The 15,400-nt window shown below is 39.3% G+C and overlaps 3 protein-coding genes across 3 annotated transcripts in view; 1 reads left to right on the forward strand and 2 right to left on the reverse strand.

Moving 5' to 3' along the window:
* Positions 1 to 538: 538 nt before the first annotated feature.
* On the reverse strand, positions 539 to 2,695 carry soul5 (heme-binding protein soul5). The gene is made up of 7 exons (XM_042504813.1): positions 2,604 to 2,695; positions 2,390 to 2,449; positions 2,037 to 2,118; positions 1,825 to 1,945; positions 1,268 to 1,407; positions 986 to 1,149; positions 539 to 868 (listed from the first exon to the last, which is right to left on the reverse strand). Coding segments are annotated over exons 1-7 (669 nt in total). The 5' UTR covers positions 2,606 to 2,695; the 3' UTR covers positions 539 to 768.
* A 4,014-nt stretch (positions 2,696 to 6,709) lies between these two features.
* On the forward strand, positions 6,710 to 12,497 carry LOC121956540 (retinol dehydrogenase 8). The gene is made up of 7 exons (XM_042504811.1): positions 6,710 to 6,741; positions 7,740 to 7,894; positions 7,989 to 8,150; positions 8,897 to 9,076; positions 9,160 to 9,253; positions 9,375 to 9,558; positions 9,684 to 12,497. The coding sequence occupies exons 2-7, from the start codon at positions 7,798 to 7,800 to the stop codon at positions 9,891 to 9,893; spliced, it is 927 nt and encodes a 308-aa protein (XP_042360745.1). The 5' UTR covers positions 6,710 to 6,741; positions 7,740 to 7,797; the 3' UTR covers positions 9,894 to 12,497.
* The window catches only part of notch3 (notch receptor 3), a 31,563-nt gene continuing 27,170 nt past the window's right edge, over positions 11,008 to 15,400 (reverse strand). The window contains exon 32 of the mRNA XM_042504782.1: positions 11,008 to 14,973. Within this exon, the coding sequence (XP_042360716.1) occupies positions 13,474 to 14,973 (1,500 nt within the window). The 3' untranslated portion in view covers positions 11,008 to 13,473. The remainder of the gene's footprint in view (positions 14,974 to 15,400) is intronic.

Consider the following 15,400-nt stretch of genomic DNA (forward strand, 5'->3'; position numbering starts at 1 on the left):
CTATACAGCTAATTAGTTCCAAATGTAACTGTTTTGCATCATTCTGTAGATGTTTAAATGCTGTTGAGATGTTACAAATACTTGTTCACTATTTGTTGTTGCTGTCTGAATGAAGTATCACCAGGAGCAGTAAAATCAGAACGTTCTGTTTTATTCAGTATAAGACAATATTTGCCATTGTGTCAAATCACGAACATGCAGACAATGATTGTTGACATAGCTCAACAGAGCAGCAACAGAGCAGATGAAGGGTGGATGTGCATGAATTTTGCACATTCATCAATAAAATAGTCCTCCTGCAGTTTTCACTAGTCACCTAGTTTTCCTAGTTTTCTCAAAAATATTTAACAATAGTATCATATGTCACTGAAAAGCTCGAGGCGCCAGATAGTATATGAAATCCTGAAAGTATTTTTGAGTTTAGTACTGCCACCTGATGGTATTTTATGAAAACAAGGAGTGAGACAAACTGTGTTTTTAAAGTCTTAATCCACTGTTTTTCAGGATGGGTCCAAAGACGAGGCCTTTCATACCAAAATTGCTGCTAAAAAGTAACTTTATTGAATAAAACAGAGTATAAACTTATATAAAGCCATAGTCAAAAGTTGTACATGGCAATTCATTTGAATTCATCTGCATTTTTAAAATCTGTGCTCTTGCTGGAAGGTTATTTTTACGACACATTATGATTTGAAGTACTGTCCCCTTACGTCATCTCCTCATACACACTGTCTGTTGTAAGCTGTCGCCACACCGGGTTCATAACATTCAAGAGACAGGAGAAAAATCTTCATCACTGCCGGCACACACTGGGTCATCCTCAACAACATACCACACCTCATTGTGCCTGTTAAATATCTTCATCGGGCTGAAAAAAACAAAAGCATACAGTAGTATATAGCAGAATATAAAATCATCAACAAATACTCTGTTTTTATTAAAAGTTTTTCTTTTAGATGTGGGAAAATGAGAGTGATTTGTTTACCTGTTATATCCGACAGCATAGTGAAAGCCTTTTTTGTACTTTGCACCCACTGCGTCAAGGAGAGCAGACAGAGTGCTGGCTTTGTTTTTGTCAGATAAGTTCGTCATCCATCCTCCATAGCTCAGTGAATACACTTTCATATCAGGCATCTTCTGGAAGTACACCTGCAAAACGGCAAAGTTTCATTAAGTGCTGAAGGTTTGTCGTTACAGAATTAATTCAAACATGATTTGCACAAATTGAAATGTCATTTCTCTGCCATGTTTGGTTAAAGAGGCTTACCTTATCATCAGTGGGTTTGGGGGGATTTGCCTGATGTTCAGCTGGCAGCAAGAAACTCATTGTGTAGGTACTCCTTTGCCAAAAGTATTTGTCCTCAATCATTTTTATAATGACAGGAGCTGTCATTTCAATTTTCTTCCCTAAAAGGTAATCAGTAGGAAAATACTGCAGTTTTTTTCTCTTTTGTCAAGAATAGGAAAAACACACCATAACATCAAAATGTTCTGCCTTGAACATCCTATAAAACTGCCAAACCATTTCTGTTCTTTGCTCAAAACTAAATACAGTAATTATGGGTCATTTTATTTTAGCTGCTCCGTGTATTCCAACAAAGGCTGGAGAAAAATGTTTTTTAAATACTATGTTTCATGCTAACTGAATGAGTTTAAAACATTATACTCATGCTTCTTGAATGCTACATTTTCTGATAAGTTTCAGCACTTACTGTGCATGTTAATGTCGTGCTGTTCTGATTTTCTGTGTTTCTCTTGAAAGATATGTCTTAAGCTCAATCAGACTAGCTTTCTCAATAAATAAAACATACATGAATAACGCACCATCCTTGTTGGCACCATCGATGTAGTTAAACAGTCGTCTGAATGCTCTCATTGCTGCAATCTCCATGAAGAAGGACATCTCGTCAGTTGAAACCCATTTCACAGAGCCATATTTGCGGACCTAAGGGACATGAACAGTGGGAGTGGGCTTTTTTTAACATTTATTGCACCTTAAATGTGAAAAGGTTTCTCTCTTGCTCAGACACACTCACCTCATAGCCATCAGCGTCACAAACCCGATCAAACAGCAGGCACTGTTTGGTCTCACTGCAGAACTCTATCTGAGACGAGTTTCTGTGTAAATAGAAAGTAAAATATTAAAAAGGCACAGATAGGCACAGTAATTTTGTGTGCCAGGACCTGGGTAAAAGTTGTTAATATTTTCCTATCACTGATATATCCAAACATCCACTTAATGAGCTGATTAGCAGTTTTCCAAATTTGGCTTGTGGAGGTAACAGTGCTGCCAGTTTTCTAATGACCCGCACTTCAATATAAAAACATTTACTTTTCAAAGAAAAAGTAAAATCTGCAGAAAAAAGGGGATTCACTTCAGGTTTCTTACCCAACTTTGGCCTCAGCTGTAAGCAGCAGCAGAAAGCCAACAAGCCCTGAAAGATAAGTCCTGAAATACAAAATTATAGAGTATTTATGACTTGAACCATTTTTGTTTATCCAGTAAAAAAAATCACACATAATTTAAGATTAGTTTATACATCAAGAAATTTCTATTCAGTGATTTCCTTCTAAAACAATCTGGACAGTAAAATTGTACTCACATTTTGGCAGAGTGTTGGGTGCTGTGCTTTCGGAAATTGGATCTTTGTAGTCTGGTGCAGAGAAACTATTTATTCCAACTCTGGTTATGAAAGGAAGACAGGCCACTCCCTGAAACCATAACACAAACCAGACAACGGAGTGTCATGACCAATGGGAACCCAAAGCAGAAACAAAAAACTGAGAAGAATTATGAAAGAAACAAGAGTCACGTTTGGCTGTATGTGTCATTTACATAATTTGCAGTGTCTTTAATACCTCTAATAGATAAAGAAAATTGAGAAGTGTTTGCACTGAACAAAAAAAATAAACTTAACTTTTCTGCTCCTATTTTTAGAGATTAAAGTTAAAGGTCTAAGACTTTTTTATTCACACAAAGGAGTAATTTCTCTTACATTTTACTAGCTAATATGTTAAAGTCTGTGTTGGTGAGTACTTCTATTTTCCCACGACAATCAACCTACCTAACCAGTGTGGCAAGTCACTGCTGTCACGTCAAGACCCTGGCAAAGATGACAAGCATTCAGATGAACTTCCAGAGACAATATTGACAGTTTCAGTCTTGAGTCGTGCAAACCAGTTTTTGCAGCAGCTGTTTGAGAGGCTGGTATTTTGTGATTTTGCAGATGAAGACGTTGGATTTGGATGTCCTGAGCTGGTGTTGTGGTGCTGGTTGAGTGTACTACCAAAAACACTGGAGATGGCTTATGGTTGTAAACTGAACATTCAGTTCACAAAAGCTCTGATTGACATTCCTGCAGTCAAGATGCCAATCACACACTCCCTTGAAACTGTCAAGGGAGTGTGTTTTTGGCTATCTCCAAACACTGAAAGGGGTTTAGAACAGAGAGGAGAGAGCTGGAAGAGCACAGTATTTTTAAATGCTGCCCTTTTTTTGGCCTTTTCCAGATTTCTGTCTATCTCAGCTTTAAGCAAGACTTGTCAATGAGCAAAATACTCCAAATACCACCTTTGTTTTACTTTTGTCACTTGCAAGTATAATTTAATGTGACCTTAATTCTCGCCCTGGTCAGAAAAAGTGAATAAAAAATAAGATTTACACATTTAAAAAAATCAAATAATCAGTTAACAGGATATTTAACAGAATCATACAGAGTCACATCAGATGGTACAAATTGTTACAGAACATCATGTGAGGCGATGGCTCACGTTTTTACTCATGAACAATAAGGTAAGTGAAACGCCTAGTTCCCATGAGATATTATTTACCGCCGCATTGTACCGACCACCCTCAGTAACCGCCCTGCTGGCTCTGGTATACACAGACAGAAACACACGAGTGTTTCAGGCAGAGGTGATTGACAAACTATGCAAGACTCATGTCACAAGGGAATTTCTCACGTTGTAGGCCTACCTTTTGTTAGCACAGATCACATGATGCCTGTTTTGTACATGTAGAACACCAAGTCCCTGGAGTTTGTTGATGCATTCAACAATGTCCTGCACCCTACAATAGATAAGTTTTGGTGCACAATCAGACTACAATGAAGAATTTCTTAAGAATTATAGTACACTTTGTTACTCAATTGTGTTGGTTTCTTTTCAGTTGAAAGATGTCATAGTAAATGTATCATTTAAAATATAATCCTGAGCATAAAATCTATTTCAATGATCACCATAACTGAAAGAAGATATTTTAAAAAGTAATTTAAAAAATATATAAATCATAATAATAATGATAATAAAAACCATTAAAACTGCAAAATAAGAAAACACTTTTGAAATAATTTATTATCTTTTTATTTTTGTATTCTATACCCTAAATCAAGATTAGATACTTTGGATGGTGCAACAAAAAAACATAAGTCAGATGTTTAGAAAAAGGGCAGATTAACATGAATGCCTCGTGGTCCCTTTTTTTTAAATTTAAGTATTATTTTTTATATTTTTTAATGGTGACATTGTAGGATTTGCAAACCTCCTTTCGCTGAGGAAAGAGTTACATTTGTTGAATTTCCTTTTCAAGATAACTTTTATATTTTACACAGTTGCTAGCATAATAGTACAAACAGTTATACTTAAAACAAACTCATTTTATGTTTTTTTATTTAGTTTTAGTACATAATGATGGCAGGAAACAGATTTGACATGCATAAAAAACTTCAAGATATCAGCCATCTAATGTTACAGTTATTGTTTCAAATTAATTTCTATGCAAATACTACTGCGCAATAAACAGTGCATTAACATAAAAACTGTATTTTATAACCTACAACAGAAAGAAAAAAAGTTTAAAAAGTTCCATACAAGAGCTTGTTATCGCATTTTTTTTCTTTTGGTAAATAAACACTGAATAGGGGGCTATGAAACCTGAGAACAACAACATGTAGTTAAAGGATTTTCCTCTTTTCTTGACAAAACATATAGGAAGACATTGTAAACCCTGAGGCTGCAGCCCTGCTCTCACGCATGCTACCTCTCAGGTGTCACAGGACACACATTTTCATCCGTTTTGTTATGCAAATTAAGTTTTTATAACGTGCTGATATAAATATACATACTGCAGATATGTGAATTACATCACAGTTTCCGTTAAGTCTTGCCAAAGTTCACAGTAACAACATCCAGCCAATATGAAGCTGCATCAGAGGGTTAGATAGCTGCAGGTGATTGCAATGTTGCATATTTTGCTGCATAATGAAATCAGTGCTGTCAGTGTAATCACTGACAGCACTGACAGGCTAATCCTTAAAAGCGATTTTGTTGACGTGGATGGTGTCACAAACCTGCACAGCAGCAGAGCACAGCTCTTAGTGATAAAAAAGTAATTAAAGTAATAAAATAAAACTCATCTTTTAAATAGATAAGCTTGTTTGCTAAGAAGCAAAATACAACCTTTGCAAAAGCTGTTTAAGCTGCTGAAAGAACGTTTGAGCTAAACGAGACTAAACATCCCTCGCACAGGGAAAACTACACACGTTTGGCCACTTACTGTGATTTTTGTTGTTTTATTTTGACAGTATTTACCGGACATATCAGCATGATATTGTGTCCGTGTCGAAGCCAGGTGGAACTAACTGTGAGTGTTTATTTTCCCAGTGAGGAACTGCATCAGTAACTTACATTAGTCAGTAGGCCAATCCACAGATTATCAAACATTATCAATCACACTAAGTAATACACCAAAAATAATAAATAAATAAAATTAAATACAATTAAAATTAATTAATTAATTAATTAATTAGCTAATTAAAATAATAATATATGTGAGTAGCTCATTTCTACTCTATTCGACGATTAGAAACAAAAAGGTTAATTTTATATATTAGTGTATTAGAACTGAAAACTGACTTTATCAAATGTCTTAAATTGAAATTATCTATAATTTATGCCATCTTGTGGTCAAAGTGAGGAACTGCAAAAACAAATTTCAGTCCACAGACCATGGTGCGTACAGCCTAAAACGGGATACACTAGTCATGACTGTGACAAAAGTAAAAACGCAATTCAAAACTGTGTGTTAGTAAATTACAGTTGCTACAGGGCTTCCTTGCAAATGAGAGCTTGCTCTCAAGCCCCCCCTCCTCCCGTCTAAATAAGGAAAAAAATAGATTAAAAAAATCAAATATATATAAATATATACATTAGTAGTAGTAGTAGTAGTAGTAGTTTCATTAATAACTTAAGCATTAATTAAATCGTTTTAAATTAATTCATTATCAAAAAATGTATAGAATTTAGAATCTAGTATTACAATTTTAAAACATTTTTTATAAAACATATCACTAGTTTTATTATAATTATTATTCATGACCTCATCCTGAGGCATGCACGGACATGAGGAAGGTTGCTATAGATCTAGATTAAAGTTTAACCCTAACATGACACGCTACAGTGAGTGGCCCAACAACATTGCGCACAGCCCTTTGCTATGTGGTGCGTGTGATGTACTACACTTGTCAAATGAGTCGTTGTCACAGGAGGAACTACAATTCCCATATACTGAGTCGGCCTGCGTGACCCGGTTAGGTAATCATTGGGATTATGTAGTCGCCTGTCCCGCTGTGACTCGGTCGTCTCCCCTGCGCTCTGAATATTGCAGTAACGTTATCTTATCGCCCCGCTGGTTTGTTATTTCACGTATCTGCCGCTGTGGAGGACGCGCTGCTCTCTCTGCAGGTTGGTCGACTACAACACCACCTACATGCAGACCTCTGAACTTTGTAACCTCGTCCTGTAGGAACCTAACAGTGTCTGCAATACATACAGCCTCTAGTGACCTTACTGTATATCACTGTCATTTATGTACATCTGCTGAGAAGTAACTAAGTACAATACATTAGTAAAGTACTGTTCTTCACCACTATTTTGATATACTTACTACTATATTAAGCATCATCATCTTAAGGTATGACTCTACTTGTGTGAATTTTAGAGGGAATATTGCAATTACAAAATGTACAATGTAAGTAAATAAACTTTGCTCACCATATGTGGAATAATTTCCATAAATAAATACATTTTGAATGCATTTACTTTTTCTTTTCTTTTTTTTTTTACTGCATCCAATATTCTGTAGATGGTGTGCTTTTTACGTCTGATTCTTTATAATGAAACAACTTTTTTTCCAGCGTTAATACCCAAAGACTAAAACCTGCAAACCTATAAACTGAAGCATCATTCAATACATCCCACACTGGGTTTTTAAAATTGTCATTATTTATTATTATGTCATGCATCTCGTGACACTTCTCAGACGTACTCCCTGCAATTAGACGTCTTACAGGGTTCAAGTGTGAATGAAGGGCCACTGTGGTCAAAGCACTAAGCTTGCTGTTGTAAAACAGCTAAAAATTCCAAGATGCATAAACCAGATTAAAGCCAATACAATCTTTGAACAAAACTCATGCAATCCCATCTAGCTTTTTGCAAGATTGCTTGCATTTTTAGCACACGTGCTGTTTTTTTTATTCACTGGACTATTGTTGTTACTGTGCTTTTTAAAATCACTCTCACATCTGTCTTCATGCACATTTCTGGAGATTTTTAGATAAAATATAAGGAACATTGGATAAATCACAACAGTCAAAAAGTAACATGTTTATTGTACAGATCGGTGACGATGATGACATGATACTGGGCGTGATTTCTTTTAATTAAATTCCCCTGTTTTGCAGTGTTGCTGTCTGAGCAGTCGGGATCCTCCTGAGCTTTGAGGTCAGAGATCAAAGAGCCATGGGAACTAGCAGGGTGCTGGTGACCGGGTGCTCCTCTGGAATTGGCTTGGCTGTGGCTGCACGGCTGGCCAAGGATGAGCTCAGAAGATTTAAAGGTCAGTCTTTCACCCTCCACAGCCAAAATAACAGAGATGATGGAAATAACTACTGCTACTCACAGCCGCTGTGTTCACTGTTTATCTGAGGCAGTTGTTGCCACAATGAGGGATCTTGGGAAACGGGGGCCCTTGGAGAAAGCAGCGGGTGACTCCTTAAACAAAACACTGGAAATCAAACAGTTAGATGCCTGCTGTGAAGCCTCCATCAAAGAGTGTGTCAACAGCCTGCCGGACAGACGGGTGGATATTCTTGGTCTGTATCCTCTCATTCACATTTTCATGGATATTTTTTAAGGGGATGTAAAGGTCCTGTGTGTAGGATTTGTTTTATTTACTTTATAATAACCTAAAAATGACAATTGCTTTTTGATACCTTAGAATATGTTCACGTAGAGTCTACCATGCTGCAGTGCCATTTTGCACTGACTCTAGGGCCATTTGCATTTGTTTTGGCCACCAAAGTTGGCAGTCCCACTGCAACAAGCCAAACAAGCATCGAAAAAACACAGATATTTTTTCGGGAAACTGCTTTATTTAGTGTACTGGTTTCAATCGAAGGGACCATTTGTTTTGGGGATGGAAGAGACCCCCTCAGACAATTCAGCTCACCACTTCAATGTCAGGATCCTAAGTTATCAGATGAAAAAGGTGAACACATTAGTAGATGCTAGACTAGCGTTGTGTCTGCGACAAGCCGAACAGTGTCATTAAACTAAACTGCTGATATGCTTTATTCAGTGCTTTTATCGGTTTAAATCACCTGGTGCGGTTGTTTTGAAGAGGAGGAGACCTATGCAGATAATCCAGCTCCTAATAAAAACTTGAACAATGAATGCTGAAGAAATCCTGACCAGCAACTCACACTTGACACACAGTAGAAGTTTTAGCTGGTTGCAGTCTGCATGCCTCACCACTAGATGCCACCAAATCCAATACTGCTCCTTTAAAGTCTCTTTCACAAGTATATAATATCCATCACAGGATACTCTGCTCTTACAGTAAACAATGCAGGCGTCGGCATGATTGGACCACTGGAGTGCCAAAGTATTGACGCCATGAAGGAGCTCTTTGACACCAACTTCTTTGGCCTGGCACGGCTGGTGAAAGAGCTGCTGCCTGACATGAAGCGAAGGCAGAGTGGCCATATTGTGGTGATGAGCAGCGTCATGGGAATACAGGGTGCGTTTGTTTGTGGCAGTGATTTACAGAAGATGACAGTTCAAGAGTTAATAGGTTGCCAACAGGTGTCCTTATCCACACAGGGCTGCTGTTCAATGACGTCTACTCAGCCTCCAAATTTGCCGTGGAAGGATTTTGTGAAAGTCTGGCTGTGCAGGCAATGAAGTTTAACATCAAGTGATTACATGTTCCAAAAGTCAGCTTTAACAACTTAAGCTGGAGGTATCAGTAAGAGTACAGCTTTTCAGAGTTGTTTTCTGTAATGCAACACGTATCTTTTTTATATCTCTGGCACAAGGACGACTCTGGTGGAACCCGGCCCTGTGGTGACAGAGTTTGAAAGGAAGCTGTATGAGGATGCTGAGAAAATGGATCTATCAGGGACAGACGAGGAGACTGCAAAAATCTTCCGTGAAGTTTACCTGCCGTACTCTAAAAAAGTTTTTGCCTCATTAGGCCAGACACCAGAGGAAGTGGCTGAGGCAAGTGATGACAATGTTTTCATTTGAGTTTTAACGGTCATTAAAATAATGTGTTTGTCCAGTGGAAATGCATAATGAGGCATCCTCTGTCAGAATTCAAATATTTATTTATTTTTGTTCTTCAGCAAACAGTGAAAGTGATCACAGCTAAGGATCCTCCTCTGCGCCACCAGACCAACCGACTCTACATGCCCCTGACTGCGCTGAAGCATGCAGATCCAACTGGTCGACTGCCTCTGGACACCTTCTATAAGATGATCTTCAAACATGACAGTGTGTTCAATGCTACTCTCGGGATGCTGCGCGTGCTGCAGAGGAAGGCTGGGACAAAATAAAGGTCGCACACACTCTAAATTTTATTCTTAAAGAGATATTGACTGACTGTGGTAGCTAAATGCACTCAGTTTGGGTTTTTTTGTAGGTATATTATCCAACAGTATGAGACAGAAGTTTGCTTCTGAGCAGCAATGAATATGGCATGATCCTTAGGATGTTGTCAATACAATACAGTGACTCTAAAAAATGTAAAGAATAAGTGTGGCGAAGGGAGGGGGGGGCCAGTGTAGTAGAAATAGGAGAATCAACAACGTCACCTTGGGAGTTACACGCCACGAAATACTTTACTAACCCAAAATAATGTTGACAATTAGTATCAAAGGCACAAACTCTGACACAAGGACAGAGACATTAAATAAGGACAGAGACGTGATAGCAAAGTACACCAAATATGTTATTGAATTAATGAAAATAATGAAATGTGCAGACTGCAGCTGCTGAGAAGGGCAGAAGAAAGTTAACAGATACTATCCTAGTGAGAGAAATTCAAAATATTACTTTATTACAATTTATCTAAAATAGCCTTGCACAGCCACCCTAAAACCACAGTCAAATGCAGTCCTACCTAGGCTTAACTTAACAAAGCCAAGAAAAGTGAACCAAGGCCACTTACAGAGAGGCAGACTACTTTGGGCTGTAGCTTGTGTTGGTGTGCAAAATAATATCCGACTAAGAATATATTACAGCCCAACACCAAAATCTCTGATTTAATATTTAAAAATGTATTAAAAAACATGAGTCCCAAAGATTGCATTTACTGTGGGCTGTTGTACTGGACAGAAAAGGTAACATTTTAGAATACAAAACTGTTGAATAATTTAACTCAGGTGACTGCATTTTCTGGTTATGATTATTAAGACCTGAATTAATTCCTTTAAAATATGAAACAATCACTAAAAAACCAGGACACAAAAATGTAGTTCCCTACAGTTTTTATTATAAGTAACTTTACAACTTTTTGACTGTAGAAAGAAAAACCGTGGAAAGGTTTTATGTACAATGATTTTGAACTACTTTTAAACAAGTATAGAAATTAATAATGATAGAAAATATCTATGACTGTTCTAATAACACAAGACCAATAAAAATATCAGTCACAGCCTCGGCTTCAAATAATGCTAAATGAAGTACATTTTTATTTTTGTCCTTTTTAGTACATAACAATCATTTCAGAAACATAAGACTTCTCAAACAAAGATCTACCCAGAACAAACATATTTACAAACAGAAGTTGAGAGGTTGAAATGTACAAAACACTTAGTGCGACCTGGTAGGGAAATCAAAAGACCAGTTATATATATATAAAAAAAAATAAAAAAACAAAACAATTTTTGTAAGTAAAATGTGAACTGGACTGTGAACATGTTTCCCAGGTCTGACAGTAGCTGAGTCTATAGTGAACAGGATAAAACAATGCATGAAAAACTATGGCACAACTAGGGGCAGTGTTAGGTCACCACAAAAGAAGTAGCTAGGAGTGGCGGCCTACTAATTTCTGTTCATGGTGAAAATGCAATGGTTACGTTCTCAAAATTCTACTATTACCCATTGACTTTACGCTGAAATGTCCACAGTACATTAAGGCGAGGATGTCCTCCATCCCAAACACTCAGGTCATGTGGGGGTAAAGAGTTGGTCAGACATTACAGAAGGTGTTAGCTGGATGTCTGGGAGCATCATTTCAGGACTCTGTAAAAGGTTTAAGGGTGCAGCACTACATAGTAGTGTTCTTTCCTTCAGTCTCTTCTAACAATCATCTTAAGATGCATCTCCTCTGCCCCTGGACTGGGAGCCACTGTAGATGCAGGGGAACTATCCCGCTGCATGCCATAAAACACCTCCCTGAGGAGTGACAGGGCAAAAGCAGTCACAGCCCAGCAGCTACACCCTCATACTGACCACCACTCCATAACAGACACCGCCACAGACAAGGCGAGAGCGGCAACCTCAACTGCCACGGATCGTCCAGGAATGTTTTCATTCAGTCCACATGATGTTAGCTCAACAACTTAAACTTCTGCCTGTCTGCCGCATGGTTCGACTCTGTTGGATGCTGCTGGAAGGCGCAGCAACAAGACAGGCAAAACTGAGGAATGTTTGCAGAAAAGAGTGATATAAAATAGCAGCTGATAAGCATAGCTTAGTACATCCCAAGTGATGTTAAAAAAGGTATCCATGGTTTTCACAAATATACAGAGTATAAAACAAATGGAACAAATAAAAACAAAATAAAACAAACTAAAAAGGGCAGTGAGAGGCTGATTTTAAAGGCAAAACAGTTATCAGCTGATATGGAGGTAGAGTAGTGACAATAAGTTATTTTTATCAGTAATTAAAACTGGCAAAAAAAAATACATTTTTGACAGTAAAAGAAAAGGCACTGAAAAATAATACAAAGTCATTAAAATGATTAATTGTATTTTTTGCATTCTGAATTCTCACTCCTTCAAGAGTGACATGAAGAAAATATATCAAAATGCAAAAATTATTAAAATAAAATACATTTTAATGCCCGTGTTTTATTTTTTGTGCCAATGTTTCCTTTATCAATGCAAAATTTATCTTTAATGCCAAAACTTACTGTCACTGCTCCAGCTCCAAAAACTGACAGTAGAACTGGAGGTAAGAGTCTTGTATATTCAGTGAGGAACAGCACTTGAAATGGGAGCATTATCCCATAATGATAGCTCTACTGATTTTATTTTGAAAGTCCATACGGAAATTTTCCATGGATTAAATGCCAACCATATATTATAAATACCCATTGCAGTTCAATGTTGGATTAGACCTACACTTGCCCTTTGAGGCTGGTCACTTGAAGTGCTTCAGAGACACTCATCTACATTCTTATTCATAATACTCACATGGAAAGTAATCAATAACCACAATTCAATCAAATCAGAATAAATCACTACTGCCGAGCAACTCTTAATATATATCTGCTAGAACCAGTTTCTCATTGTTGGCCTAAATAAATATCAGTCAAGAGAGGTGAAAGTTCCTCTTTCTGTCGGTTAACTGGTCTGAATGATGAATTATATTTGTTTATCATTGCTCGCCATGCTGACTAAATAGAAATGTAGGCGGTCCATATAAAATAGGAGGGGGTTGCACATTATATGAGAAGCTAGGACAGAAAGAGGGTGAAACACCTATGAAAAAAGCAATTCAGAGACATAAAAACAATAAATAAAAATAAATGAATTCCCTTCAACATTTTTCTTTTTTCTCTTATCTACTTTTTAAATGTTTGTTAGTTTCCAGGAGAACACCCCTAAGTCTTTGAAATGAAAGACTTGGTTTTCTTCATATACTTTTTTTTATAATAAAAAACAAGTCCATCTGTGACAGAATTACTTCATTAAATTGTCTGCTGTTTTTCCAGACAACACACATTTCCCTTTACTTTTTTTTTTCTCTGCAAACATCACTAGCAGACGGTCCTCGTGATAATCATAGTCAATCCAAATCCAATGAAAATCTTGGAAACAGGCTGACACATATAAACAGACGGGCCAGAGAGCCAGTCCACAAATTCTTTTACCCCAGGTCCCTTTTCAAGCAGGGGCCATGAGATCTTCACGCAAACACCTGCATCTTGCCATTGGCCTCTGGGATTTGAGTAACTTGGGTCTGGGCAGGGCCAGCAACTGCCGGGCTGGGTGTGGAATCTGACCAATCAGAGACGCAGTGAGGAGAGGGGCTGGACCAGGGCTCGGGAGACTCTGGAGAGGGGGTCAGGTAGGGGTGCTCACTGGGCAAATGGAGGTAATGCTTGGGCGTGGCATCTAGTGCGGATGAGTAGCTGTGCTGAGAGGGAGGGGTTGGGTAATCCTCTGTTCCCGCAGTGCTGCCACTCGGCTGGGAGGGAAGAGCCTGAGCGGGCTGAGCTGCGGGCGTGGCTGCCTGCGGAGGCTGAGCAGGAGGCTGCGGCTGAGAAGGTTGCTGAGGCATCTGCTGCTGCTGGAAGAAGGATGGCGGGGGCTGGGAGGTCTGGGGTGTCGGTGGGGTGGAGGTGCTCATGCGGGCCATGGTCTGCTGGTTGGCAATGCTGTGGTTGATGAGTTGCTGTTGCTGCTGTTGTTGTTGTTGTTGCTGCTGCTCAGCAATGGAGGGCAGCTTTACTGGGCTGATCGTGGGCGTGGAGGTAACAGGTGTGGGCTGCAGCATGGCGTTACGGTACATCTGCTGTTGGTGCATCAGCATGTTCTGCTGCTGCATGGCGGGGCTCTGGGGGTGCATGCTTGCCTGGCTGCTCTGCACAAGATTCACCACCTGCTGACCACACTGGGCGGAGGGCATCCGGTTGTGCCAGTCAAAGGGCACACTGACAGGACTGACCATGCCCATGTTGAGCCCCATTTGGCCTGAACTCAGCACATAGCCATGGTTGACATCTGACGCCATGGACACACGTCCCTGCAAGGACATTCCTCCAGCACCCAGGTCATTGAGTTGGGCTAGAGACACAGCGAAGGGGCCACCTCCCTCTAACATGCTACTATGTACCATCGGGGTGTTTGGGACAGACATGGAGGAGTGGAAGAGCCCTGGTGACTGCATGGCCACAGGGGAAGTGGGGTTGGTGATGTAGCCAGCATTGCTGGCTCCCCCGTGGGGTGAGTCCAGTGAATCGACCGGGGACAAGGTAACTGAGCTCTCCAGTAAGGCACTCTGCATGTCCAAGGTCAGCTTCTTATTACGCGCCTTGACCGACTCCTTCAGACTGGTAGCATGTTGGCCTCCCAAGCCAGAACCCTTGGCCCCAGGCCGACGGTTCTTCTTGCCCTGCGGTGTGGTCTTCAGACTCGGCAGGAAGGCGCTTGGAGGGCACATGAGAGGAGACAGAGTGTGCCCCCCAGTTAGGTGGTGTCCAGCCCCTCCATGCCCCTGGGGACTCCTCACTGTGTTGTATTCATCAAGGAGCTGCACAATGTCGTGGTGCATGCGCTCCTGAGCAATGTCTCTCGGCAGCCTGTCCATGTGGTCTGTGATCTCTCTGTTTGCAAAGTGAGCCAGCAGCACCTTCACAGCCTCACAGCTGCCCTCACGGGCTGCAAGGAACAGAGGGGTCTCCTCCTGTGAAGAAAACAGAAGCTGTGTTAGACACACATATATCTCTATTTACAGGGTTCCCACAAATCTTCATGTATCAAATTTCAAAACTTTTCCATGACTTTTCAAGGACCCATAGTATTTTTTTTCCTTTTCCCACTTGCCATGCAGTTTTTCAAAAATATCAAAATAAAACTGTATTCAAACATAATTTCAGGTAGCTGGTATACGCAAAGGTAGAGACAGAGGGTGGGCAGAATATAGAGAAACCTGCATGATGGTTAACAAAACATCACACATTGATGCATATTAGAGCTACATTACGTCAATATAGAAGTTTATCCATGGAAGATTTTTCAGTAGCAATTTCATGACACAACAAAATTCCATGACTTTTCCAAAACTTTAAATAGTTTTTTACTAAATTCTTTACTTTTCCAGGACTGGAAAA

The sequence above is a fragment of the Plectropomus leopardus genome, chromosome 17 (assembly GCF_008729295.1).
Source record: "Plectropomus leopardus isolate mb chromosome 17, YSFRI_Pleo_2.0, whole genome shotgun sequence".
Taxonomy (NCBI): Eukaryota; Metazoa; Chordata; class Actinopteri; order Perciformes; family Serranidae; genus Plectropomus; species Plectropomus leopardus.